This window comes from Temnothorax nylanderi, unplaced genomic scaffold, assembly GCF_030848795.1.
Source record: "Temnothorax nylanderi isolate EJ_2023f unplaced genomic scaffold, tnyl_v1.0 TNYL_tig0133_pilon, whole genome shotgun sequence".
Classification (NCBI taxonomy): domain Eukaryota; kingdom Metazoa; phylum Arthropoda; class Insecta; order Hymenoptera; family Formicidae; genus Temnothorax; species Temnothorax nylanderi.
Window position 1 is genome coordinate 452263 of NW_027249195.1, and position 26863 is coordinate 479125.

The 26863-nt window shown below is 40.7% G+C and overlaps 1 protein-coding gene across 1 annotated transcript in view; it reads right to left on the reverse strand.

The window, feature by feature from the left end:
* Positions 1 to 26863, reverse strand: part of Alpha-man-iib (alpha-Mannosidase class II b) — a 36140-nt gene that overhangs the window by 6487 nt on the left and 2790 nt on the right. The window contains exons 2-4 of the mRNA XM_071713983.1: positions 16850 to 17022; positions 14010 to 14143; positions 283 to 751 (exon numbers count right to left, since the gene is read on the reverse strand). Coding sequence (XP_071570084.1) covers positions 283 to 751; positions 14010 to 14143; positions 16850 to 17022 — 776 coding nt within the window. The remainder of the gene's footprint in view (positions 1 to 282; positions 752 to 14009; positions 14144 to 16849; positions 17023 to 26863) is intronic.

A 26863-nucleotide genomic window follows, 5' to 3' on the forward strand; every position in this document is an offset into this window, starting at 1 on the left:
ACATATCAACATAATAAAAAAAAACAACTAGTTTTCCAGTTAAAATATAAAATAGTAACATTGGTCTATCGAATTATAATTAAATTATGTGTTAACAATATTTTACAAACTTAGAAGGTAAAGAAAAACGTTGTTGGATACACGTGTCTCTTTTCCGGAACAATAATGCTATTAAAAAAATACGAAATTGAGAGAAATTTAAGGGAACCACAAAAAAGAATTGTTAACGTAAATAGGTGGAAACCGGGAAAGGTCTGTTTTTCAAAACAAAGTTATGCGAACCTAAAGTCATCGCCGAGTGGCATCAGCACGACGTTGTGAGTGAACAACGAGCCGGTTCTCGCGTACTGCTCCAGTAACAGCTCGGCCATCTGCTTGACGTTGTTCGGCGTGATCTCGACGGCGCGGACCGAGTACTCGGTGTACTCGCCGCGTATCTTACGGAAGTCGAAGTTGAGGCAGACATGCGGATGTGGGCCGCACGAGTGCTTGATGTTGTAGATGTCGAAGGGCTGATTGTGGGTGAGCATGTCGGCGGCGCCGTCGCGGTCCCACGGCTGTCGCCAGACAAAGTCGCCGTACTGCTTCTTAGCGAACCACTGCTTCCACGCGTAATGTATCCTCTGGATGACCGTGCCGGACGCGCCCGAGGCCCTGAGGAAGTACGGTATGGTGCTGCCGTGGCCGAACGGGTCAACGGACCAGCCCGACTCGGGTGTCACGTCGAGATTCGTTTTCAGCCACTGGTGACCTGAAGTTTGGGAAAGGAAGCTTTTCTTACAGCTATAAATTACAGCTTCTACGCGAAGTGTATCTAGAGAGTACATCGATAAAGGAAATCGATAGTTTCATCGCGACTGCTTTAGTCGTAGCTATTAATTATGAAGCATTTTGCTAAAAGTGTTCTACAAAAAAAAAAATACCAAACATTTCGGATTATTTCGAAAAAATAGTAATTTCTTTTGTGTCTCCTTGTATTATTATGATTTTATATTAAAATGCTTTAACTCTTTGGAATACTTGCAAGGAAGCGTCTAGACAGAATATCGGTTTCTCGTAATGCAAGGCAATACTATGTGTTTTAGATAAAATAAGAAAAATGTTAAATTCATTCTTAGTGTAGATTTCAAATTCGTTTTTAAACGACACACATATAAAAAGACATCATAAATCTTTAAACACTAAATTAGATATTTTTTTCATTACTTTATTTTGAATTATTTGTATTTGTAGTTCGTCGTTTAAAGTGGAAATTTTAGTTCGCTAACAGAGTTCGATATTAATTCGCATACGGCTTTAGTTTATTTTCGTTTAATCTCCTAAAACTAATCTACAACTTAATTATGGATCGCGTATCGCAAAAGCCACGTCTGACCGGCCTTTTTTATGGCGTGCATTAATTTGCATCGGGGAGAGCCTTTTAAAGTTCATCCATGCCGCGTTCTGCGCGATGCGATCAAATATTCATAATGCGCGGATTAATCCGCTGTTTCCGTGTCCTGAATATTCCAATTCTTCGAACTATGATGAACACGCGCCGAAAACGTAAATTTACTGATTTGTCCATGCACTAAAATATTAAACGAACAACATAATAAAGTCAATCAATAAAATAATATATCGCTAAAATCACCAATTAAAAAGTCGAAACATTATCGAGATGACGTAAAATCCTCGGTCATGTTCAACGAAAATGTATCTTTATTATTAACAAGATTTGATTCCGCAAGCCTCATGTGTTATTTACGAAATTTAGAATTTATGTTACCTACGTTTAACAAATATTTAATTAAATGGTACGACCACACACATAGATACATTCAATTAATTAATTAAAAACGGTATAAAATATAATAAAGCAGATGTCTCCAAAGTTAAAACGAAGAAGTCAGTAAACCGGAGCCGGTCGGATAAAGAGAGTTAGGGTAAATGCGATTAAAGGAATACCCCATTAGCGGATGGGAAACATCGGGCTCGTTGAAAAAGTTAGCGACGCCGCGGTTAGGAAGAGGGTCGTCGATCATGCCCGGGCAGGGCCAGACGACGCGGAAACTTGCGGCGCGGTTGGCGAACGAAGCCGCGAAATTAATCCCGCAGGAACGCGAGCGGAGAACGCGGATAGGCTCGCCGGGGGAAGGCTAATAGAATTAGCCCCGCGAAGTCAGCGGTAGTTAGGCGACAGATATATAGGAATAGAAGAGTCCTCTCCTACTCTCCCCTCCCCCCCGTCCAGTTGTGACAAGCCTGGGGTGTCGTGTACGTTATCAGCGTTAACTATCGTTCGACTGATGTTTTTAGCGTAATCTCGCGAATGATTGTTACGGGTGAGCAAGTACGATAAATGATATCTGCGAGGCACGCGACCGGTACGGTCCGTAAATCAAATGGATTATGTTACTTGAACAAAACTCTTTCTCTCTGATATAAGTTATACCTTATATTGTTATAATATTATCATATCTTACGTCGAGGCGAGTTTGGCTTAGAGTAAAATTGATTAATTGATGATTTGACTCGAATGAAATTGGATTCGAATGAGATTTTCCAGAAGTTAGCAATTATTCAACATCTGTATAATACGAAGATAGGAATCTGGGTATTTAGAAAAGTTTCCATTGTTCGCGATTTAATACTGTTCGGGGAAGTATGCGGATATTAATGTTCACTTTGTGACGTGAACATCTCGTGAATCTACCTAAAATCCAAATTCTCGGGGTCATTCGCAGCTCGCTCTGCAACCTGGAAATTGCATCAATTATTCGAGCTCAGCCGCAAATTGCGCGTTCGTCGTGCTATCCCGCCGATGGAGCTCGCATTATTGTGGAAGTAGCGAGAGAGAGCGAGAGAGAGAGAGAGAGAGAGAGAGAGAGAGAGAGAGAGAGAGAGAGAGAGAGAGAGAGAGAGAGAGAGAGAGAGAGAGAGAGAGAGAGAGAGAGAGAGACGGATGAGAGGACGCGGATAGAAGCCAAGGTGGGAAAGAGGGACTAGAAGGGTGCCTAATGTGGGGAATAAACCATTAAACTGTACTCAGCCGGTGCTCGAGTGATTATAACTCGTTAGAGCTGCACGACATGTGTGCATTAACGGAATTATCACGGGTTACAACGCGGGTTGCAACTCTCCCTCAAAGATATTGCCTCTCTCTTTCACGTATTGAATCCGCTGCATTCCCGCGAGGATCCGAGCGGGATAATCGGGGGGGAATTACTTTCTAAGAGGACTGAAATCGATCTTGTCTATTTTAGAAAAAGCAGGTGTATTCCCCGGAATATAGGTGCAGGGATCGCGAGTCTCAAATAAAAATGAGAAAACTATTTGATTAACGCAGTAAAACTTAAATCCTTTCGAAGGAAAGCTAAAAGCTTGTCAAATCATGACGGAAAAGTATAATCGCGTGAAGTAAATAATAATATGTATAGGATAAGAAATTTTAGAAAATGAACGTATATCATTAAGATATTTTTTTCGTCTCTACGTCTCAAGTTCCTAGAAAGAAGGAAAGGAATGAGGAAGAAGAACTTACGAAAAAGCTACGGTCACGTTCTGGTGCTCCGAGATAGAACGTGCAAGTGGGAAAGTGCAGCATGTCGAGATGCCACGTGAGATACGGGGGTATATGCTGCACGGAGTAAATCAACGTGCTAATTTTTTGGCTCCAACTTGATTCCCGTGGAATTTCAAATGTCGACCTTATCGCGAGACGCTCGAAGGAAGCAGTATTTTTTTAAATAAATTCTTTTGTCCGCAATGTCCGGACGAACGAACGAAATGGAAATTAGAAAGAATAATTCGTATTTCTATTTCCCATTCATACAAAAAAATATGTTATACAAAGCGTTCGATCTTTTTTCGAAATTTTCAGGGTATTTTAATGCTTCTATTTCAAGTTTCCGCGTAGAATGGATTTTGAAATATCTAGATGAGATTCCAATCTGGCGAGATTGTCGGGAAAGAACCGTGACGGCATTGGCGTGAATAATGCAAGGCCTTCACACTCGTGTCTGTCGTCGATTATTAATAGTCGGATCGGACGTATCGCGATAAGCCGCCGTGAAATTTTCAAACACTCCATAAAACAAAGAAGAGGCGAGAGTCTATATCCATAACTGGCCGATAATGAGAGACATCGTGCGCCACTTGTTGCTCTCGTTCCGAGTTCTAATCACCGAAGCCGCTACGTCGGCGTCGGTCCGTACGAGCCTTACATTTTTCCCAGCGGAGTTCGCCAGACCGAGCTCATTAATCGCTATTAATTAGCATCGACAGACCGCAATCCCAGCTCTGGAGCTTGTGATTATACAAGTTCCACTTTGAATCAGATTACCAATAATTTGGTATCGTTAAACGTTATCGCGTCATTTCAGCTGCCGTTTACCCTCACTCCACTTTCAACAGTTTTCCGACGTTATCATGTAATAATTTAACGTCAGGCTTTAAAAAGCTATGTGCAATACTTCTAATTTTAGATTGCTCTCTATAAAAAAGATACGAGGATAAGTATATATTTCTTTGCGCGTTTCAAAACTACAAAATTATTGATCAGCATCAAGATTTTGTAGGCAGACTGTGTGACAGACTTTTATATACATGATAATTTACATTTTACAAAACACATGCCGCGGGCTTGCCGCAAAGCGAGAAAACTAACGGATTTTCCTGTCGAGTGGTATTTACGGGATTATCCCTGTGTGCATGTGTCCCGCTAATTGCAACTAATTTCCAGCGTCGGTATCGGCGGACGAAAACGACCGAGAGAGATTCTGCGACAGCCCGGTAATGGACCTCGTCTCGATACGCTTCCGGTTATTATCGTTCCTCCAGGGTGTTACAGGTGAGTCGCGAGGGAATGGCTCGCGTTTATCTCCGCGATTCACAGCCGACATCGCAGCACGGCCATCTGGACCATCCGCGTTGTTTTCCCCTGTTATCGAATACGCGGGGTCTCGATTGTGGGAAAACATTTCTCGCTTTGCTGCAAACGTCTGCAGTCTCACGATTGGTTTTTAGTTCCGCAGTTTCAACCCGCGTAAAAAGAATAACGTGAACGGGAAGAATACAGACATAATAAAAAGTATAAATAGAGATGTAATACTTTGAACAGAAAAATAAGTAGAGAGAATGACGTTAAACATGATTGTTTAAAAATAAATATATAATAAACTGGATAAAAATAACCATAATGAGTAACGTTTATTATCGTTTTACTGCAGTCCTGCATTTTTTAATTTAGCTCTCTTGAAGTTATCAATGTTCTCATTTTTTGTTGAGAACGTTTTCCACTATATGCATGTGTACATTTAGGCTAAATAAATATACTTATTTAAATTAGAATACAACGGGTAAGTGACAGCGACGGGGCGATGCTCGGATCCGAAATGAGACAGACAGGCGGATAATTAATTTGTCGTGTTTATGATTCATGGGGAACGGATTTCCATCGCAAACACCCCCGCCATTATGATACGATCGCTTCCATTGTCCTTACGTCGAATCAGGCCGGCCGGGGCCGTATATCAGTCGGCCATTCTGATCGAACAGGTGCGATCGGAATGAGATGCGTTCGGCCTCTCGTAAATTATGCCGATCCGCTCGCCATGCGTGACGGCCGCGATTTGTTGCGGCATGCAGTTGCGGTCGAATGCATAATTCCACGCGCGGAGGAGATCCATCCATAATGCCGCGCGCGGTTCACTCGGGTCACTCTGATAAAAACGAATATAAAATCAGCGTCGTCGATCGATACGTACAATTTAATGCCAATTTTCACCCGTGCGATAATAATAACGCGTTTATAATTAGACATACGTTATATTCGGAACGAGCATTGGTGGAATCATATATTTTTATAGGATCTTATATGAAACACAACGTGGTACGTTTACCTTGTTATATTCAACGGTGATCGAAATGTAAATTCACCCTGCAATGTATTATTAACGTAGCTTTTCGAAAGAAATTTTCCTTTAAGCAGTTATATTTAAATATACACCTCGAGATTATTTGTTTTAAATTCCATGAAGTAACTTGTATCAAAATTCCGAGTTCTCCAGCTTATTCCGAAACCTTCTCTATATGCTCGAAGTACTCTCTCTCTCTCTCTCTCTCTCTCTCTCTCTCTCTCTCTCTCTCTCTCTCTCAAATTTCCGGGGGCACCGGCATGTTTCGAACAGAGTTCGGAGCAATCGAACGCGTCGTCCAAACTCTCGCGGGATTGTCTCGTCTCTCTTCCTTTTCCAGGCTCCGGCCCGATCCTCTCGCTCCTGGGTGCAACAGCAACCGGTCGCTTCTCTCCCGGGGATCTCTCGATTCCGAAATAAGATCTCGCCGGCCTTCTCAATGGCAATTCTCGAGCGAAATACTTATGGCTCGGAAAGTTATCTTCGTCGCTGCAACCTTGTGTATACGTATGTGTGTGTATATATGTTGTATATGTGTTGCACGCGACTCTTATACGACGGCAAAGCTTGTCGCTGCCGATCTCGCTCGATAGCTCGATCGGATTTAATCAAGCGGAAGGAAAAGTACAATTCGGGATGCACCGGGCAGGAACGGAGGAAGGAAGTCGTGCTCTCTCTTCCGATACCCCCGTCGTATACATGTTTCGAGCTCAGATGTACCATGTTTTTTTTTACATAAATACATTATTAAGGCCTTTCCTTTTATATTTTAATTTCTTATTTTACATTATCTATCTTTATTCCATCTAACAATAACACAGAGATATGTATTAGAATGTACGTATCGTAAAATTCCTAATCATCTGTTCGCGCATCAAACATCAAATGCGCTATAGTTTTATTTTGAAATTTTCCTTACAAGATGAATTCTAAGAGATTACATTTAGCGTTGGATCGTGGACTAAAGTTAAAGCCGTAAATGCAGCCATAAATGCAGCAACACTTTACGCGCAACATCCGCTCGTTTTGCGCTTCCGAGCGTCGTTCTGCATTCCCGTCTCGGCGGATCAACTGCAATTGCGATCGACACTCGAAGATCTAATTACGGCCGACCCCTTTTCTTGGCGGCTTGTTTCATCTCCCCGTCGTCCGTCCGAAGGGTGGCGAGAGCAAAGAAGGTGTTGGAAAAAAAAGTTGAACAAGCGGAAGGAAGAGGAAGGGGACGGGAACGCGGGAGGTACCATTGTCTTCCGACTACACCGCAGGATCTCGTTAGCCTACTTTTCGCCCTCTCTATCCCTTTCTCTCTCTTTCTCTCTTTCTCTCCTGTGATCCTCCAGGCGTACGACGCTTTCCTTTCCGCGTTTAACGCACGTCTCTCTCCGCTTTTTTTCCGCTTAGATAATCACCCTCCCTCAAACGCCGCCTATTGTCGTCGCTCCTCTTTTTTTTTAACCCGCGCCCACGTCATTTTGTTCTTGGAGCTTTTCTCCCCCTTTTAAACCTTTCGCTTCCCGCGTTACTCCGATATTTTCGCAAATGTCCGCGTTATTATCCTCAGGCTTATGCATCTAAAAAAAGCTTTAATCCGATATATAATGCGTCTGCATTATGCTTCGCGTAATAATTTTCGCATTCGTATAAGTATGCAGTTTCCCAGGTTGTTTCGCGTAATAATTTTCGCATTCGTATAGGTATGCAGTTTCCCAGGTTGTTTTTTATACACGGAGAGAATTTTTTGTTATATAATTATATTTTACCCCTTAAATTCACTACAAACTTGGGACAACTTGGCAACACCAAGGAATTTTTAAAATATACAAAAGACATTTTACAAACAACGTGATAAAAATTACCAAGCAGATCGGTAAATTTTGAAAAATTATTGAAATTTCCTAGATATATTTTAGTAAAATTAATCAAACATATTTATATTTTAATGTAATAGATATTAACATTTTTTATTATGGTAGATATTAATCAGAATAGCTCGCATAAAATTCATGGTGGTACATGTTATCCCACAACTACCATGATTTTAGGGTAAAAAGAGAAAATTTTCTCCGTGTATAACTTTTACGTAAAACTTTTCCCTCACGTTACATGCTGCGTCCATTCTTTATTGTATTTGTCAATACAAACTCGAAGCCATAACAGTGCGTTCACTTGGGCGATTCTTTTTGCATATTGCGCAACGAAAACATAATTTTAAAAATATTGATATTTCGACGTTCTTTTTATACCATAGAAAGATCAACTCTGAAAAGAAGTATATAACTATACTTTTTTTAAAATTATTTTTCTGATGTCTTATGTACATTTGAGTCTCGTTTACTTTAAGGATACGGCCAGTTTTGGAAAATTCCTTAACTAAATTAAATTTTATAATCACGCATGCATTTTGAGCTCGTTAAATCGCTACGTCGCAATTAGTTAATATATTCATTGAAGTAGACATCGTTTGGAAACGTGACTCGCTCCCGTCTTTGCGAAATAGGCATGCCACGTTTATCGCTATCGTATACTCTTCGTCTCGAGTAGCGAAATAAGGCTCTATCTTTTTAACGATGGAAATTCCGCGCTTGTTCCGCGAGCGGTTACGAGGCGAGGCGAGGCGAGGCGCGCACGACGAGCGCGACCGGCGACGAAAACGCCTGTAACTAGCTGCTCTCTCGGTCAAAGTGCTCTCAGTCTAGTCGAGAGCCATAACCGTAACTATTCTGTAGCCCCGTGGAACAATAGCTGTTCCACAATAATAACAACGACGCGGCCGCAATAACTTCCACATTCACGCGCAGCGGTGTCGAGGTGGGCGGGCGAAAAGCTTCCAATTTTTTAATATTCTCTTCTGCAAAGAGATATCCGAGCCGCAGGATGTCCCGACGAATATATTCGAAGTCGCAATGTCGCGAGGGAAGTGAAAACGTCTTCTTGCCGGCAAAAATTATTTTTAAACAAACTTAGCAAAAAATTATGCGTGCAAAATTGCCCTTCCACTAAAGTAAATACTAGTTTCCTTCGAACAGGCGCGTTAATTATTAGCGGAAAAACATGCAAACCGCGTTCATACCACTGCGCAACGTGACGTGTCACATGCATCGTGGGATCACGGGGACTCGCACCGGTGGCTTTCCGGAAATTGGCGGATTTCGGAATTCGAGAAAACAGAACAGTCGCGGTATATCGCGCGTGCTGTCGCGTACTATTTCGATGCAAATAACATCGATGCACGGCAGATCCCGATGGGCGGTCCACGACGAAGCCCGGCCATTAAACGAATGTTCTCCGCTATATCGAGAAGAGGGTTGTTTCGTCGGCGATAAAAATCAATTCGCCGCCGGTGACGATCGTATTCGGAAAGACTACCGGCGAATTCAGTCGGACGACGACGGCACCTCTTTCCGTTACAACTTCCTCGGGGTACCTCCGTGTATTAAGATCTATATTACGGCACCCTATATACCCGACGTACACGTTATACCTGGAACACGAAGCGAAACAGAATGCGGAAACAGAATGCGAGCCCGGGGGGAAATATGAAGCCTTCGGGATACGACGTAGCCCGTAAACGCTTTTATCCCGCGCGATATTTGCGACGGATCTTCCAGAAGCCTGTCTAAAAGCGGGAGGAACGCCGACGATGATCGGCGCGCGAGAGAGCCGTGCCAGTCTAAAGAGACGACCGGCCAGGGCTTCGTTCCGCTTCGATGTTATCGCCGCTCGCAGGATTATACTCGGTCGTCGTTTATTAAAAGATCGTTCCTTTGTTCGCGCGCCGTGAAACTCGAGCGAGGAAACGGGAGCTCCGGTCTAAGACGGTATAGGCTGTCTCTTCGAAGCATATCGCCTGAATGCCTGCTCGCGCAGAGAGCCAGAGATTAATTTTCTGGATCAGAAGAAGGCGAGAAATGGGATTTAATGTGACACCGGCCCAAGCGACAACCGAACGTTCAAGGATGTTGCTTCATGAAATGAAACAATTAATTTGGATACTTGAGAATCTCATCGACGAACATGTACAGCCTTTTATAATCATTTATATTATTTTATAATACAAATAATTGAAAAATAAATATAAAATATTAATATTAATATATTTATAATAATAACATAATAATTTATAATTGTATCTATAATTGTACAAAGGCTATCTCAAGGATGGTAACTACAGTCTTGTATAATGTATATATAATTTTATAAGAAATATTGTATTATGCATTATATTTTGATGTATGACAAATAAATATTTTGTAAATACCACGTAAAAATATTACTTCTAGTTATATAAAATTTTAATTCTTGGTTTTTCAAAGGATATTTTATATTTTAAACCAAATTTTTTTTCTAAAGCACATTCGATATTGTTACACGTTTGTACATCAGATAAATTTTTAATTTCTTCAATATCCGGAACAGATTTCCGATGAGATTAAAAAGTCTACGAAGCTTGCAATTGTAATATTGAAATAAGATAAAGATCTAAAAATGACGTTACACGTCATTATTGATCCGTGATTTACAAACGACAGTTATGTTAATACATTAATCGTAATCGCGCGCACGGACGTTGTTTGCATTTTCGTCGATTAATGCATGGCGATTTATGCGCGGTTTATGCACACTCGCGGCAAATTGACGATAGCACGCCGGACTTTCGTGTTTACAGCGGGACGGGGGACGCCGCGCCGCGCCGCGCCGCGCCGTCTACGTAATCGCGAATATCGGCGCCGAATGTTTGCGTCGATGCGACTGTTCGTCGGTGTAATGCGTCCCTCCGAAAATACACGCGTGTACGGTGTACGATAATATCGAGTCCAATGCACCGGCAGTTTAGTGCGACAGTCGTTAACGGTGGCCGCGCCGAACTTGGGCGATTTAACGTTCTAGGCGCGAACGCGCGTCGCGCCATACATATTCAGTGGCCCGATAATTAGGAGTTAATATACCTGAGCGGCATTATTTCAATTTAATGCCGGCGCCACGGCAAAATCGCAAATGTCCGCGCGCCCGCGAAATCACCATTGAGAGGACCGACGCGCATTCCCCCGCATCGCGACATTGGACGTTACATAATTCGTGCTTTGGTCTTAATTCGATAATTCCGTTTATAAACGCTCCTACGACGAAGAATCTTCGAGCAATCGATGCGGTTTGCAAAATATTTGATCATGGGTTATAAATCTGAGATCTCGAAACACGAAATAACTGGTGCAATAAAATCAAAATAGGAGAAATACATATATGTACCTGATCAACATTTCGAAATGAACATTTTAGTAATCTTTGATAATCTCGAACCTCTCTTTTGTTATATTATATTTGTTTTATTCTGCTGCAATATTTGCGGGATACATATTTTGCGAATACGAACGAATAAATGGGGGGGGCAATATCTCAAAGATATAACGCGCGTTCCAATTCTTCAAAGGCTGGAGCAACAAAAAGCACGCGTATTCGTTACCGAAAAATTTCGCGTTGGCGAAACTCCACGAGTTTAATATGGAGATAAAAGGAAATGTTCGCGTTTCTCGTTACTTACGCGAGGAGGAGGCGCTATTAACAGCGGACCGCACAAAGCCCGGATATATTAGCGTACGCGGAAAAGAGGCACCGCCGTCGTGCGTTGCGTGCGCACCGCGCACACAATGGAGATTCGGTTTTTGCGCCGCGACGGCGATGAATACCGCCGGCTGTGCAAAAACAAGCCGTTAGATCCGCACCATCCGCACGACGACAATTATTTCGTGCGGACGCGCGAACACAAGAGCGAGCGAATGTGTTATTCGGGCGAGCGCGGGCGACCGGGCGCTGCCGCGCGGCTCGAGGACTCTCGTCTGTCCCCCCCCTCACTTGTGCACGCGTTTCGCGCGCGTGGAAACCGCGCGACGACAGGTCATAACATGCTGTACGTTTTGTTGTTACACCCCCTTCATCCGCTATTAATGATCGTACATACGTGGCTCGCGGAAATTTCGCGCCGCACGCCGTGTCCTACGTCGGCGTTATACGTATACATATGCGCGCGTGGCGCGGCGAATTTGGATCGTTCGGAAGCAAGAGATATGCGGCGACAATATTTGTTTCCTGAAACGTCGGGCTTTTGATGCTGAGGGAGTGACAATTAAACGCGGTTGCCGAGGTGGACCACGCCGCTCCACAAAATTATACGAAATGTTCCAACGTTTGTCGTAAATTTATATTCACCACTGTTACCGTATATATAAAATTATTTCGAAATTATAACGAACGGAGAATGTTCCTTTTCAAAAGCGGGAAATGAAGATTCGGTACGAAGAGATAATTGAAGCCGAAAATGAGCTTTGATAAAATTGGATGTCTAATTTTCACCCTCGTTGTATTTACGTCTCAATTATTAAATACATTCCGATAATATAGATGTAGATTGTATGGATTACACATTCAAGATAATTAAGATTCTCTGAGGAAAAACTCAACTTTTCTATCTTTTCTAGAGAACCATAATTTTAGAAAATTATCTTTTCTTTTTCTGAAAACACGATTTTCTATAACAAATAACGTTAAAAAGACTCAAGATGCCACTTATATTTATGTTCTTTTTTTTGCATAATCTTCATACAGGCCAATACAGACGAACTAATTAGTACCAATGTCTCGAATTCAATTGATTATAATTGAGAGATACGGAATTAAATTAACGAGTCACCTTTTCGCTTGACTTGCTTTTTAATAATCGCGCGAGAGCAATTCTATCCGAGCTTATTCTTTTCGGCGCCTCTTTTACAGCCTTTTCTTATATCGCGTTTCCGACGTTGAACTGCCCGAGACTACCATCGCGTATTCCATGTTGCGCCAGGTCACGGTACGCCTGACCCGACTGCGCTACATTCGGGGAGAACGGGCACACGTAGGTATACCCAGCAAACATTAGGAATAATCCTGCCGCAGCTATGCGACATATGTACGATAATAGTTATTACCGTTCCTTCCCCACGTAGCGAGAGTGGGCCATTCCACGTCGTGATATCCCGGCGATACAGCGCGCGAGAGCGAGCCCTGTGGAAAGGTAATCAACGCCGACTGAAATTTCCACGAGGGCGGTAAAATCTTTCGCGGTAACATTAAACCGAGCGAGAGCGAGAAGGATCCTTTTCCCTTCATTGCGAGAAAGAGGAGGTGGTGGAGGAGGAGGAGGAGGAGGTCGTAATCAGACGGCTCTCCGAGAGGACGGAGACGATGACGACGACGACGTAGCGGAGAGCAATTTTCCGTTGAGAAATCCGCTTGCACCCGCCGCCTTATTACTCTCTTCCTCTCCTCCTCCACCTTCTCGTAGCCCTGCCGCGTGGCAGGACGGGAGAAATCCTTTCCATCCACTCGAATCTTCTCCTTTTCGCGCAGTGCATCGTTGGGGATCCTTATTGCTTCCTGCCGGCCGACACTTGGCTAGCAAACGACAGGGATATCCTACCTAGCTATCTACTGGTCGCCGGAATTCCGACGTCCTTTTGGTTGTCGATAGAGTGTTTTAAAACGCTGGCTGATTTTTATAGCGTCGGAAGGAAAAGAACATCCTTTCTCGTCATGTTGGATCCTTCGCGTTTCCGTTCGCGTTTTTATGGAGCTCTTTTTATAGCGGTTCGGAAGTCAGCGGGTTTTTTTTTACGTTTTATGTTCGTATCTTGGCGTTAAATTAAAATATTAATATTTATACATTTGATATATTTTCTATTATATAATATGCTCGACATAATAATTAAGAAAAATAAAATTAATATTAAAATTTGACATTTCATATTTGCTCAACGCGTTTCTTGACTTTCCACTGTTTAACGCGATTTTTAAGTTATATATCGGTTTTCTCTTTATTAATTATTATAATTAATTACTGTATCAGAGCTTTTAAATTAAAATCGCCAAAAAATAAATTAAATAAGTTTCAATGTATAAATTAACATTACTTCGTGTGAATTAAAATCTTGAGTTTTATTTTTATATCGATCTACTTTTTCTCTTTTTATGATTATAAATTTAGCAATTTGAACGTGAAAATATGTTACAACAAATATTTATGATTTCTAATTTAATGTATCGAAATGTCGACGATTAGAATGTACGTTTTTTCCTACTTACCTTCAATGAGCTGATCCAGCATAGCGTAAATGTGAGAAGTTGCTTCATCAGTCATGACCCAGCCTCCGGTGGTCATTTCCAGTCGACCGTCTTTGACTAATCTTTTTATGACCATCTTCTTCGTCGGATGAGCACTGAAAATGAAACTTGTGATAAGAGAAAATAAATGTGAGTTTGAAAAAAATGGAATCGTGCTAATCTGCTAATTCAACATAAAATTGAAAAAAGTACAAACACTATGCTTAAATTCTGGCTTGAGAAATCGATTCTAAATTTAGCGCTCAACGAGCAAATGAAGTTGATGCGTGTGTATTGCGCAAATAATTGTTCTCCAGCGTAAATGATCAATCCCGGTTCGACTTTGGATCAATGTCGAATTTCTCGCATGGCTTGCCCTGATTCGCGTTTGTTTTATACTAGCTATCGCACAATTCGGGTTGCAAATCATATTTATCGCCGCCGCCGTGCCGCGCCGCGCCGTCGCGTTTCAGCCAGTTAGGATTTACGTGATTTGTGCGTCCGAGTGTTATGTACGACCTACATATCCTTCCTTATTCGAAGGTGGTTTCCACATTACGTCGTTTATGTCAGCCATAAAGCCGCCACGGATTCCACCTGCTATATGTCTCTCTCTCTCTCTCTCTCTCTGTTTTCCCAGGTGGCTAGTAGGTTGGTTTAAGGTCGCTAAAGCTAAGGTGGTTACGCCCAGGCCAAACTGGGGCGTTTTGAGGATGAGCTTTCCTCGACGTGGGTCTGTTTAAACTGCACCGCCACCGATGTAATAAATTTTTTATGTACGTCCGATGTCGATACAATTTTCTGGCGTTTTATGTTCTCAGGGCTTCGGCGCATATCGGTGCAATCGGTCTGATTGGTTACACAAAATTTCAACGATGAAATTCCGAAATAAAACACACAATAACAGTAATTATTCTAAACTACCATGTCTGTTTTTTAAAAATGATACAAAATTGATAATTTTACAAAATTTATTAAAAGAAATTCTCTATCGTAGACTGTAATTTTTAATTGTAATGTAAAACTTAATCAATTTTTACTAAAACAGATCAAATTTGATTTCAGATTCCATGAAAATAAAATTTTCTGTAGCGTATGTAATAATTCCAAAAGGAAGAATATAATTATTTTTAACAAACGTTTATTTAAAGAATGCACGTAAATTATAATTATTTATGCAAATCTTTTAGATAATTTTAGTATCAACAGGTCTTTATTAATCTTAGTATAACTATTTTTTATTAATTTAACTATTATTAGTTAACTATTATTATATGTATATCGATTTAGCGAAAATTAAATATAAAGAAGAAGATAAAAAAGTAAAATAAAAAATATTTAATACAATCTGATATATAAAGTTAGAGCTATTTACAAAAATACGTTTCAAATGTACGAAAGTATACCTAATTCAATACGATGGAAAGTACATTCCATCTTAAGACTTTCAATCGATTGTATATATTATAACCATCTCATTCTTTCACGAGGAATGACTGCTCCTTCGTACTCGTCAATTCGCAAGCATCTCCATTCGCGTTTCTGCCCAGTGATCCAATAAAACTGTATCGATCCGCGGGGTGACTAAATCCTCAAGTAAAAATTACTTTTGAGCAAACCTGCGGGATCTCATTCTGTCTCTAACAACTGGAAGAGAGTAATGAAAGCGAGCTCCCCCGGTGAAACTCATCTGAAACTTATCATTTTACCCGCTCTCTTTCTCTCTCCTTTCTCGGAATCCACTCGTGACACTTCTCCGTCTTTCCTACTTCATCCACGGCTTTTCCGCGGCTCGTTAAGAAGAGGAGGACCGCCGCGCCACCCGCCGTTGTTCTCGGGTTTCCGCTCCGTTCTTTCAAGCGCCAAGTGGTCCGAGAGAATCATCACCATCCAGTCCCTGATACTATGGCTCCCTCCCTCCTCCCTCCCTCTCGGCCTATTTTACAACAATCCATTTCCGAGAGAGACGTTTTTACGTGCGAGAAGCTTGCGGTTTACTTAACATACTAACGCACAAAACGTTTGTCTTTAATTGGAAACGCAAAAGCCATATGGCCGTTTCGAAGCTTTCGCGTCCTCAAAAGAGTAGAATAACAGTCGATATAAGAAGCTCGTCGATCGCGCGAGTCGCAAGTTCGAATTTCGAAGTTCGAAGGTAGACGATAAGTCTTGTTTAACTAGCGATAACTAGTTTTACCAGGTGTATTCAATTACGCGAGGCTGTTAGTTTTCGACATTCATTTATACGATGCTCACTTTTCCGTCGAGCCACGTTTTACAATTTCGAGAAAAGCTCGCGAGATTACGAGAAAACTCATAGTTTACTTAACACACGAATGCACTAACCGGTGTTTATCTATAATTACAAATCCAGAGGCCAACATTCGCATTAATGAATCATCCCCTAAGAGAGCTAGATCGGGAATGCGATATTGATTATGCCTCGCGAATTCCGAGAATAATTCGCACGCCGCTTTATCGGAAATTTGCCGGACGTCGCTTCAAAAATCTTGTTCAATTTTTATTTGCTTGCTCTATATAATTAACAAACTTATTATTATTTACGTTATTCTTCCTAAATATATATAATTTATATATTTAGCTATTTATTACATTATCATACTAGCTTTCAATATTTTAAATTTAAATGTAAAAAGAGAAGTTTATATACGTTCCTTTTTTGTATAAATATATTATAGAATTTAAAGAATATTTCGCGATATATTTTTTGACACGAGATGTATCCGATGCGCTTTCTTCCTCTCTCTTATTCGCAAGTATCGCAAGACACTTGATCGCGTATGCACATAGAATGCACTCACCTGTCCCACCATAGCGATAAGAACGAAACCTCGCTCCAGATAAAGGTCATGTTCGGCCACTGCTGCAGCTTCGAGACCATGTTATTTAGGATGCTCCTCGTGGAACTGTGGAAGTACTGCTCGAACGTCTTCAGCCATCCCGGATCGGTGTGACTGTGAGGCACAAGGATAACCTGCAACAGAGAGAAACGCGATACCGTGAGTTTTATCAGAAACGTGCCACAAATAGCAACATGCTGGGACGTGTAGGTTAATGCTGCCTTTCATAAAATATCTAGTACAGCCGGAAGAGCTTCGGTAAAAGCAATAATTAATTGTAAAACGAGTTGGCGGAAATCCCTTGCATTCGAGCGAATAGAAATAATTTCAAAAATGTTTCATATAAAATTAGACTCAAATTACATGAGAATTAAACTACTTTATACACATACATATTAAATGCATATACATATATAGTATATATATTATACATATCTATATTATTGTATAAACTATAGAATGGCTGTATGTATGTATATTCCCTATTAACTCCTAAACCCTTTGACCGATCTGGACCAAATTTTGCATAGTTACTCTCTAGACCTCTGTGGGAAATACAGGCTAGCATGAAACCCCACCCCCTTCCCCTGATTTCATTCCCTTGACACTTTGTGATAATCCCGGGTAATGCCGGGTAGAGTTTAAGCTAGTACAATATGATATGGACGAAATCTATATATAAGCATCGTTCTATTTATAGTATTCCTTATTATTTTTAATTATATTTATATTAAAATCTGATTTTTATGTCACGTTAACATAATTATGTGCAGGAATTAGTACATCTCGAAATGTGCTTTGTCATAACTTACAACTCGATTTTATTTAAATTAATCAAAAATGTAATTAAAAAACAATAATTTTTCAGACTAAATAATTGTTATTAATGGATTTAACGTTTTTTATTAATTAATGGCTAATTTATACTGTTCATTAATCGCTAAAGGCAAGATCAGTTGGGCAGAACTTTAATCCACAATTCGAAGGGACGGCGCCAAGGTTCTGTATCGATGCGTTCATCGTTAATCAGAATCTTTCGAAGTGATCTATTACCGAGTAATGCAAGCCAGTCGATCTCGATTTTCGACGGTAACAGCCTACTAACATGGAGATTCGTTAATTAGCCGGGACGACATCGACATCGGCTTGACGACGTTATAACGACACTGTAATTGATACACTATGCCGCGTCTCATCACTATTAATCAGTAATCTGCATTCGCAGTCGACGAATGGACCTGCAGCTCTCCCAGAGACGATTTGTGCGGATTTATTAGTTTACCTCTGGTGGTGATTCGCACTCTCGGCAGCGTTTAAAAAGAGTGTTTCAATCTGTCTCGAGTATCGACGTGTCGATATTTGGAGTGGAGTGCGAATGACATTCCTTTTTTTTTCCCTCCCACCCCCGACAGACCCCGACTATGCGGGCGTGTGCCATCGCGCGATTTTATTGCTGCTCGCTTTGTTACTAATATTTCGCACTGGAATGCAATTAAAAGCTCAACCGGATTTTTAAATCCCGCGAGAGCGGGATGCCGGGGTACGAGCTCAAATGCTTCTGCGGCATGACGTTTTGCTCCCTTTCGTTGGAAACGATAATTGTTACGACGGTAGTTTCGTCCGATTGTATAAATTAAGGATACAATTTGATGTAGGTACGTGGGAAGCGGGACGTCTGATTACCTTTGGCTGTAATCTCACCTGATCACATCGACAGTTAATTCGCGTTCCAGTTAAAGCCCCACGATATTGCGTAATCTTCTAATTCATAATCGATACCCGACTCAATCGCCTTTCGTTGCGTATTCATACAGGGAATGCTTCATGTAGGTAGGTACATGATAAGTTCGATCGATCCTAGATAACTCGTTCGCAATAACTGTCTCCTCTCTCTTTCTCTCTCTTGCTCCCCCCTTCTCTCTCTCTCTCGTCCCCCCCCTCTCTCTCTCTCTCTGTAACGATATGGAATAGTGGGACGACAATGTCAATATCGCGTAATTGATATACATACCGCTGTAGCGAGTTAATAATTCAAATGACGCGAGACGCATCAACGTCGCGCTCGACACAATGCGCGCGATTTATTATGTGTTGTCAGCGGTGAATTTATGCAATTTGGGACGCGTCAGCGGATGATAATGTCTCCGAAGTTCCAAGTTTGTACTTCCTTCGAATCGCGTGAATCCGGAAATGTAACATTTTCGACAGCCATCCGATTTTTTGTGGATGTTAAATTATTATATATTGTTATATATTTTCACGCAGTTATTAGATAATCTTTAATTTATGCAAATGTAATAATAATAAACATTAAAGTATAAAATGTTATGAGACAATAAATTGCATGTGCAAATTGCGATGACACATCTTAACATAGCTCTACTGAGGGAAAATATAATTATTACGATTGTTATTAATAAATAATATAATTGTATTACATTTCTGATGCCCCCCAAAAAAATTCTAACTCTTTTACGCAGATTTTAAAAATGCAGTCTATAGATGATCTCGAAAGGGTAAATATAGACGCTTCGGTTTTTCGTTCGTGAGCGTAAGTACTTTTAGTGAAGCCAGTCGGATATTTGATTTGCAAGCTACACAAGGCGGCGTAAATCTTTTAAGCGGGAATCAACTCACAGCGGTAACTGTCATTAGTCGTCGTCCCTGCGAGCGCTTCGTCCGAGCGCTGCGTTTTCACCGAGATTTCGGGCTCTGGTCACCGCCGCCGCGCCGCTGATCAAATTCGCGTCTGCCTTAATTTCATTTCGCGCTCACTACGCGGACAAATTGGAGCGTTCTTTCGCGCGGAACGCGCTCCCGAATTTGCGAAAGCTCTCTCGTTAATCAAAATTCGTTTCGCCGGCCGTATCCCGCCAGTCGCGTCTGTCTCCCCCCACGACGATGGATAATATTATTTTCCGGCGTTATTGTTTACCGAAGATTATTTTCCATCCGATGTTTGTTCTCCGAAAAGAATATTTTTTCACCAGGAATCAAGATCATAAAGTCTTATGTCATTCGACAATAGTTATGAATATTTAGAAAGGATTTGTAATATAAATTGCATGAGAAGATAATGGCAAATTGTTATAATGCTCTATATTATTTTCACATATCATTAATAATATTTCATTTATTTAATCATTAATTTCTTCATTAATCAAATTTTTTGACATTTAATTTAGGGTTTAAAAATGTAACAATAATCATATTTTATCTATTTATAACCATAATAATTATTAGATTTATTAATTTATTATATATTTATATTGTAGATTATTATAATCTTAACTTGTTTTCTATACGTTATTTGATTTATACACTATCTTCCCTTTTTTTATAAAACAATTTTTTAGCTTTTAGAAAATTTGTTTTATAAAATATTTAAAATTATTTTTTTTTAAATTTTATATATAATTTATAGTACTAAGCTCAAGTGTTTCTAAATGTGTAATTATTTGTCACTTTTAAATTCTGTAAATACAAATCTTCACTTTTAAGTGTGTTTGCCTTTAAAGAAATTTAGCTAAGAGTGCTTAATGAACAACGATCAAATAATGATCGAATAATTTAGTTTAATCTGCATATTCACAATATGTCTATCGTATATATACGGGCGGGTAATCTTGATCGTACAAGTCAAGGGCCAAGAGCGACGCGGAATCTATTTCACAGGACAAATAAGCGAAGTTGTCGGCAAGCTGCAGGCGGATACTCTGCTACATACGAGACGCATAGCAGCCAGGGCTTATTGGTATGCATGAGACAAGCGCATCGGGTCATAGCGCCCCTTTAATATACCCTCCCACGCCCTTTGCCCTCTCGCCTGTTCTCACCGGTCCACCACCCACAGCGTGGCATGGGGCGGGAGCATAGACCGTCTTCATCCCCTTTACTCGCTCCGCACGAACCCTCCGTGTACTTTGTCACCTCGCCGGTAACTTCGCCAGCTACTTGCGCGGATCGCTATTATCGTCCTTAACCGCGACACCGAACGGGAAGATGGAGCGCGTACCGGGAGTGCCCTCGCCTTGGCGCGCAATCACAGCCACCGGTATTATACCCAAACGTGGGGACCAAATTGGAATTCAGATTGAAGCGTAAGGGAGCCGGTGTCTCGGGCCGGTGGAAGCAATTGCTGCGCCGTTAATGGCATCGAATATTAATACCGGAGGGCGGCGAGATAGCGCGATACCCCGCATCCTACCGCGCGCGAGAGAAGTCGGCTGGACTTACCGGACGATCAGGATGATCCTCCTAGAGTAAGACGATCAGACTTTTAAATTGGAAACCCGCGCCGCGATCGTCATCTAGATCGTCCGGATCTATTTCTTCATTCCTCTCTGCACGACGCGACGGAAGCGACGGGAAAATAAGCACGATGGCGAAAAGGTAATATCGATAAGCGGGAGGTATACGAGGACCGTAAAGTTTCGCGATCCAACGCAAGCGGCGACGATCCAAGGGGTTTAGGCCACCTTAGACGCCTGAGAATAAGATTACTTTTTCGGAATTTTTTTCGAAATAATAAAAGCAATGTAATATTGATTAAATACATTGTGATGTAGATCGTACTTTAAACTATAAAAAACAATTTTTATTTTTAAGTATTATTTATTAATTTGTAGCAATTATAATTCTTCTACGACATACATTTTTTCAAATGCCTGCCCTGATTCGCACGATATCTCCAAGCAAGATTATCTGAAATTAAATTACTAAAAAGTTTATATTTAAAACACTTTGTCCCCTTGTAAATTATCAATTTTTTGTTAATTAAAAAATCAATTTCTTAAAAAAAAAAACAAAAAAATTATAACCAATTGACTAAAATTCGAATACTAAGGCCTAATTGACATTCTCTCTCCACAATTCCTGTTTTACAATTAGAAACATAAAAAAGAAGGAGAAAAAATTGATGAATAACAAGAGTTAAGGGATCCTTTGTTGTTCATGAGCTCGAATATATCTACGTGCTACCTGAATGTGAAGTTGGTGTTAAAGAAGTGTTACTCAAAAAATACTGCGAATCTTTTACACATTATTTTTAAGACTATAAATGTTAATTTAAAATAAAAAAAATGTTTTGAAAGTGTCAGGGTGGCCTAACCCTTTAAATGGATCGTGCAAGAGCGATCAATCTAACGGAGTCGCTTTATTCCCGCCGTTCCAGCATTGATCGAGGTACGCTCGTAAAAAAAATGCGGATAAAAAATGGAAATGATCGTAAGGAGGTCGGGGTGAGTTTTGATGTACAACCTTGACGACCGACCCTCGTTTCATTACGTTGTATCTGCCGTTGAGTCGGCCGGATAGGCGATTGACGGTAAGAGAGGTGATATTTTTCCCCGACTTGCCCCGGCTCTTTTACGAGTATCGGTCATATAACCGGAGAGAAGGAGGAAGATAACGAGAAGGGGGAGGAGGAAAGAGAGAGCGGAAGAGAGAAAGAGAGAGAAGGAGAGAAAGAGAGATATGCGTCTCATCTCTCGCTGGTAACTCGTCACGGATAATCTTGCGCGACGCGAAATTGCCAATGTGTTGTTTGCGCGCGTTCTACTTTTTTTTACGGGTCGCCTCCAGAAAAATACGTCTCGATCGAGGACTCGATCGAGGTTAATCGAAACCCTATCGCTCCACCGTGCTTCTCGAGACAAATTTAGGAATCTCGTTAGAGCGGAGCTACAATCGGTTTTGGGGATAAGATTAACGTCTTCGTTCGCGACTGCATTGCATGCGGCGAATTCAAACGCTTTCTTGAGTCTCGCAAATAAAATATATGGATGAAAAAAGCTTGACTTCTTTCAGCTGGCATTAAATTTAAAGCTTTCTAAAAAAGTAGCTCTAATTAAAGAATAAAATTACGGTTATAAAAAAAAACTGAATTTTTTATAATTAAAATATATAAAGATTAAGTATAAAGTTTTTCCGTTTATTTCTACGATTTATATAACTTTTCTGCCTTCTATTTTTGTTCCACGACGTTATCAAAAAGAACGCTGGATGGTGCAAAATTTTATCTCTGTGTTTTTTTTACATCTCTCTGCGCAAAACACGACGCAAAAAAAATTTGCTGCGAAGAACACAGATCCATATGTCTTCTTGATGATCTTGTTATTAAGACTAAAAATTTAGTCAAGGGACCATTAACACTGCCACAAACCACCGAACTTTTCGAATCTCCCAACGGTAAAGACCAAACTTCGGGAATATGTAGTTACTGGTTGCAACTTCCATGTAGTTTCGTGGTAACGTATAAATAACTCTCTTAAGAAGTTCGCAACATTACATACGCCATGGAAAAATTGTTACGTATAATCACGAGTGCTTTGCGCAGGTTTTATCTCCCATAACTAATAATAATGATAGTTATTCGGAGCAATGCTTTGTTAGAAATTTTATCAGAAATTTTAATCCCATTATAGAAATTTATTCCGTAATATAACGATATAGCGTCTATTCAAACTAATACTTTGTCATAAATTTTGCTTTTAAATTTTGTTGTAAGTTTATTTACATATCTAAAAAAGGCACGATTTTATTTTGCCTTTACAAATTATAATATTTATCACAAAAAATTCTCTTCAAAGTTACTACTGTTATTTTTCAATATTTTCAAAATAATCTTAATTTATCGTTCAACGGATATAAATATTCGCAGGTCACAATTCTGATTGGCCTCGAAAGAAGGAATGTGACGGGAAGTTGGTTCATCTCTCCGCGATTTCTCCGTAGAATGCAAATAATCCCGGGTATTTTCTCGGGTGAGGCTTGCCACTTTGTTCGAGGGCTTTGAATGTATATCTCTGGATTGCGCTATTTATACATCGACCGAGAATGAAATAGTGTTGTCGAAGGAGCAAACAACGTGACCAAAGGGACAAATACTAGAAGATGCAAAAGTAGAACGCGCGTTAAAGTTCTTACGTTTTAGTATTCTACTGTAAAGTAGGTAATAAACAGGATGCAAACACTCCGAAATGTATGTTTCAACTTTTCATTCTTTACAAGCGAAAGACCAACAATAAGTATTCCGAACCCCGCAATAGTGATGTAATATGAATAACAATGTTGGTACCTGGTATTACATTAGACTTCTCTTAGCTAAATGTATCGACAGCACCAATGAAAAATATCGTGACTGCAAAACTGCAATCTTTAAGGAAAATTATTTAAATTTTCCTTACATTTTTTATATTGTTTATACATATGTTAATTTTCATATTTTCATCTTTCTTGCACTGATAAAATAATGTTGGAAAATGATTATAACTAAAAATGCCCAAGAATATATGATTACAATATTTTTCATCCACCCGCTAACGATACATGTACAAACCGGAAAAATAAATTTTAAATACATGCAATTCCTCCTAAATTAAAAAAAAACATTTGTGATTGGAAACACTTGATGTCTATCTGCCGCGGCTCTCTATTGTAAGATTAAAGCATTTTCTCAGCACTCTCAGCAGTCTTCCGTTCGACATTACAACGTCATGCTAGCTAAATTCGCATATTTATAGTCTGCAGTACCTTACGCATCCTTACATCTGTCACGAGGTGCTCGTGGCGTGCCTTTTGTACCCTTGCGAAAAATGTCGGAAATGGAGGAGACGGTATATACGCGCAAGCGAAAATGTACGCGTTCTTTGAGAAGCCGTAACGCTGTCGCGCCGTGAGAAAGAGAGAGAGAGAGAGAGAGAGAGAGAGAGAGAGAGAGAGAGAGAGAGAGAGAGAGAGAGAGAGAGAGAGAGAGAGAGAGAGAGAGAGAGAGACGCGCGGGAAACCTCATTAAGGGCCAATTTCTTCACCGTTGGATAACTCTATCCTTCGGTTAATCTCACTCTTCATCTCTTTCTAACTGCCCCCTTAGAAAGAGATGAAGAGTGAGGTTAACCGAAGGATAGAGTTATCCGATGGTGAAGAAATTGGCCATAAGAATCCTTCAAATGCTTTAGATGCTACATCGACATAATCAAGAGACACAGTAATGAGACAGAAAGTGTATCTGAACTTCTGAACCATCGAGTTGAGCGGAGGCACGGTGGTCATATCTAAAAACCTACTAACTAAGCGAATAAAATTTTCAATAAGCTCAATCGATTGTTCAATCATATTATATAATAAAAGTGTCATTATTTTTTTCTACATTAATTCTTAACCTTTAGAAGACGGGCAGGTTTTTTCATGACTTTTTATGATTTTTATTTATAACTTTCATATATATATAAAGTGTTCATATATATATATATATATTAAAGTGTTATACTACGAAAAATAAGCGACCCCAGTGGAGCCTAAAAATAGGCTTCCTCTGTCCTCTAAAGGTGAAGAGAGATTTTAAATTATATATGTTAAAATTGGCTTGTTGACGCGAGACATCGGATTCGCCTTGAAGATCCCGCGAGCCAACGCGAATATTAGCTCACATTCAACGCAAATCGACTTTGTATGTCTTGTGACAGGCAACTTTAAAATTCTATCTCAATTGTGAAAAGTTATACTGTTCTCCATGAATTAATAAAAAACAATTTTATAATTATTATATCTGTATTTTAATTATTCAAATTACCATCACTTGTTATTGCAGTGGATTATTATTATTGATATAGTTACTCATTATCAATTATAATGCATCTTTGAAGGAGAGCATCTGTAAAAAAAAAATCCTGCCACTATGTCCGATCGGTTATCAGCACGATCGACTTTCTATAAATCGATAGTGATTACCATGCGACTTGATGGAGCGCTTCCTTCCTGAGGCTCGACATCGCTGCCTCCAAAATCCTCGTATCAATACGGACGAATCCAGATACGAGAGGACAGCAAGTCCGTCGACTTGCAGGCGCATTCGGTGCATCCCGAGCGCCGAAATCGCGTCCATTTCCCGCCATTGTCGGACACGTTTTCCAAAGGGCCGCCACCGTCCGCGCGGCTATTGTAGTCTTGACGACAATGGACTGATGAGCCGGTATTGTTGAACTCATCGAATTCTGTTTGTACCGGATACGAACCCGGCGACGCGGCGAAGAGAAAGAGAAGGGAGAAAAGGGAGAGGAGGAAGAGCGAGAGAGAGAAAGAGAGATCATAGTTTGTGAGATTTGTGCGTCTATCAAAAAATCGAGAATCAGGCTGTTTTTTTTTTTTTCAACGATGAATCGGCTCGAGTAGTCTCGTATACGTTGGGCAAACAAACTCGCCTCGTCGCGTCCGACATCAGCAGCATCCGGATCCGTAATCCCGGGGGATTAACTCGAGACCGGAGCGAACGAGTATTTTCTTGACGGGACGAGAGTTGAGATTCTCCTGGCTCGCGGCTCCGAATATCGCGAACGACGGACGCGGGAACGCATGAGATAACCGCGTCCTTCGCAATTTTCTTCGAGGAGAACGTGCGGAGCGAACCGAGAGATCTCTGCCAATAAAGCGGAGAGAGAGAATGAAAGAGAGAGAGAGAGAGTGTGTATATATACTCCGTGAGAGAGAAAGCAATTATACCGGCGCGCAATGACTTTTACTAGGAGACGCGCGAACCATTGTAGCGGCTCGTGACAACATCTGGAGAAAAACAAGAACTCCGTAATTACGTACTGCAACTGTCTGCCTCTCCAGAGAAGTATTGTAGAAACGGGAACGGACGATTTCAAGTTGCGTCAAAGTAGAAATTGCGTCCTGTCTTCGACGTCCGCTTTTCTCCGAAAAATTATTTAACTTATACAGAGATATATATTTTACGTTGCCGCGAAGTTTTAGCGCGCGAATTAGCAAGTCGATTCCGCAGTTTTAAAATATCTGCGGTACTTACTCTCTGAGCGCACATCATCTCACACACACACACGCATTCGGAATTCATTCGCGGAACGTCTTATTTCCTTCGAGACGGATCGAAGGGTCGACACGAGGGGCGAAACGCTCCTCTCGTGGATGAATTTTACATATTCCGGATTTTCCGCGCGATTACCCCACACGGACGAC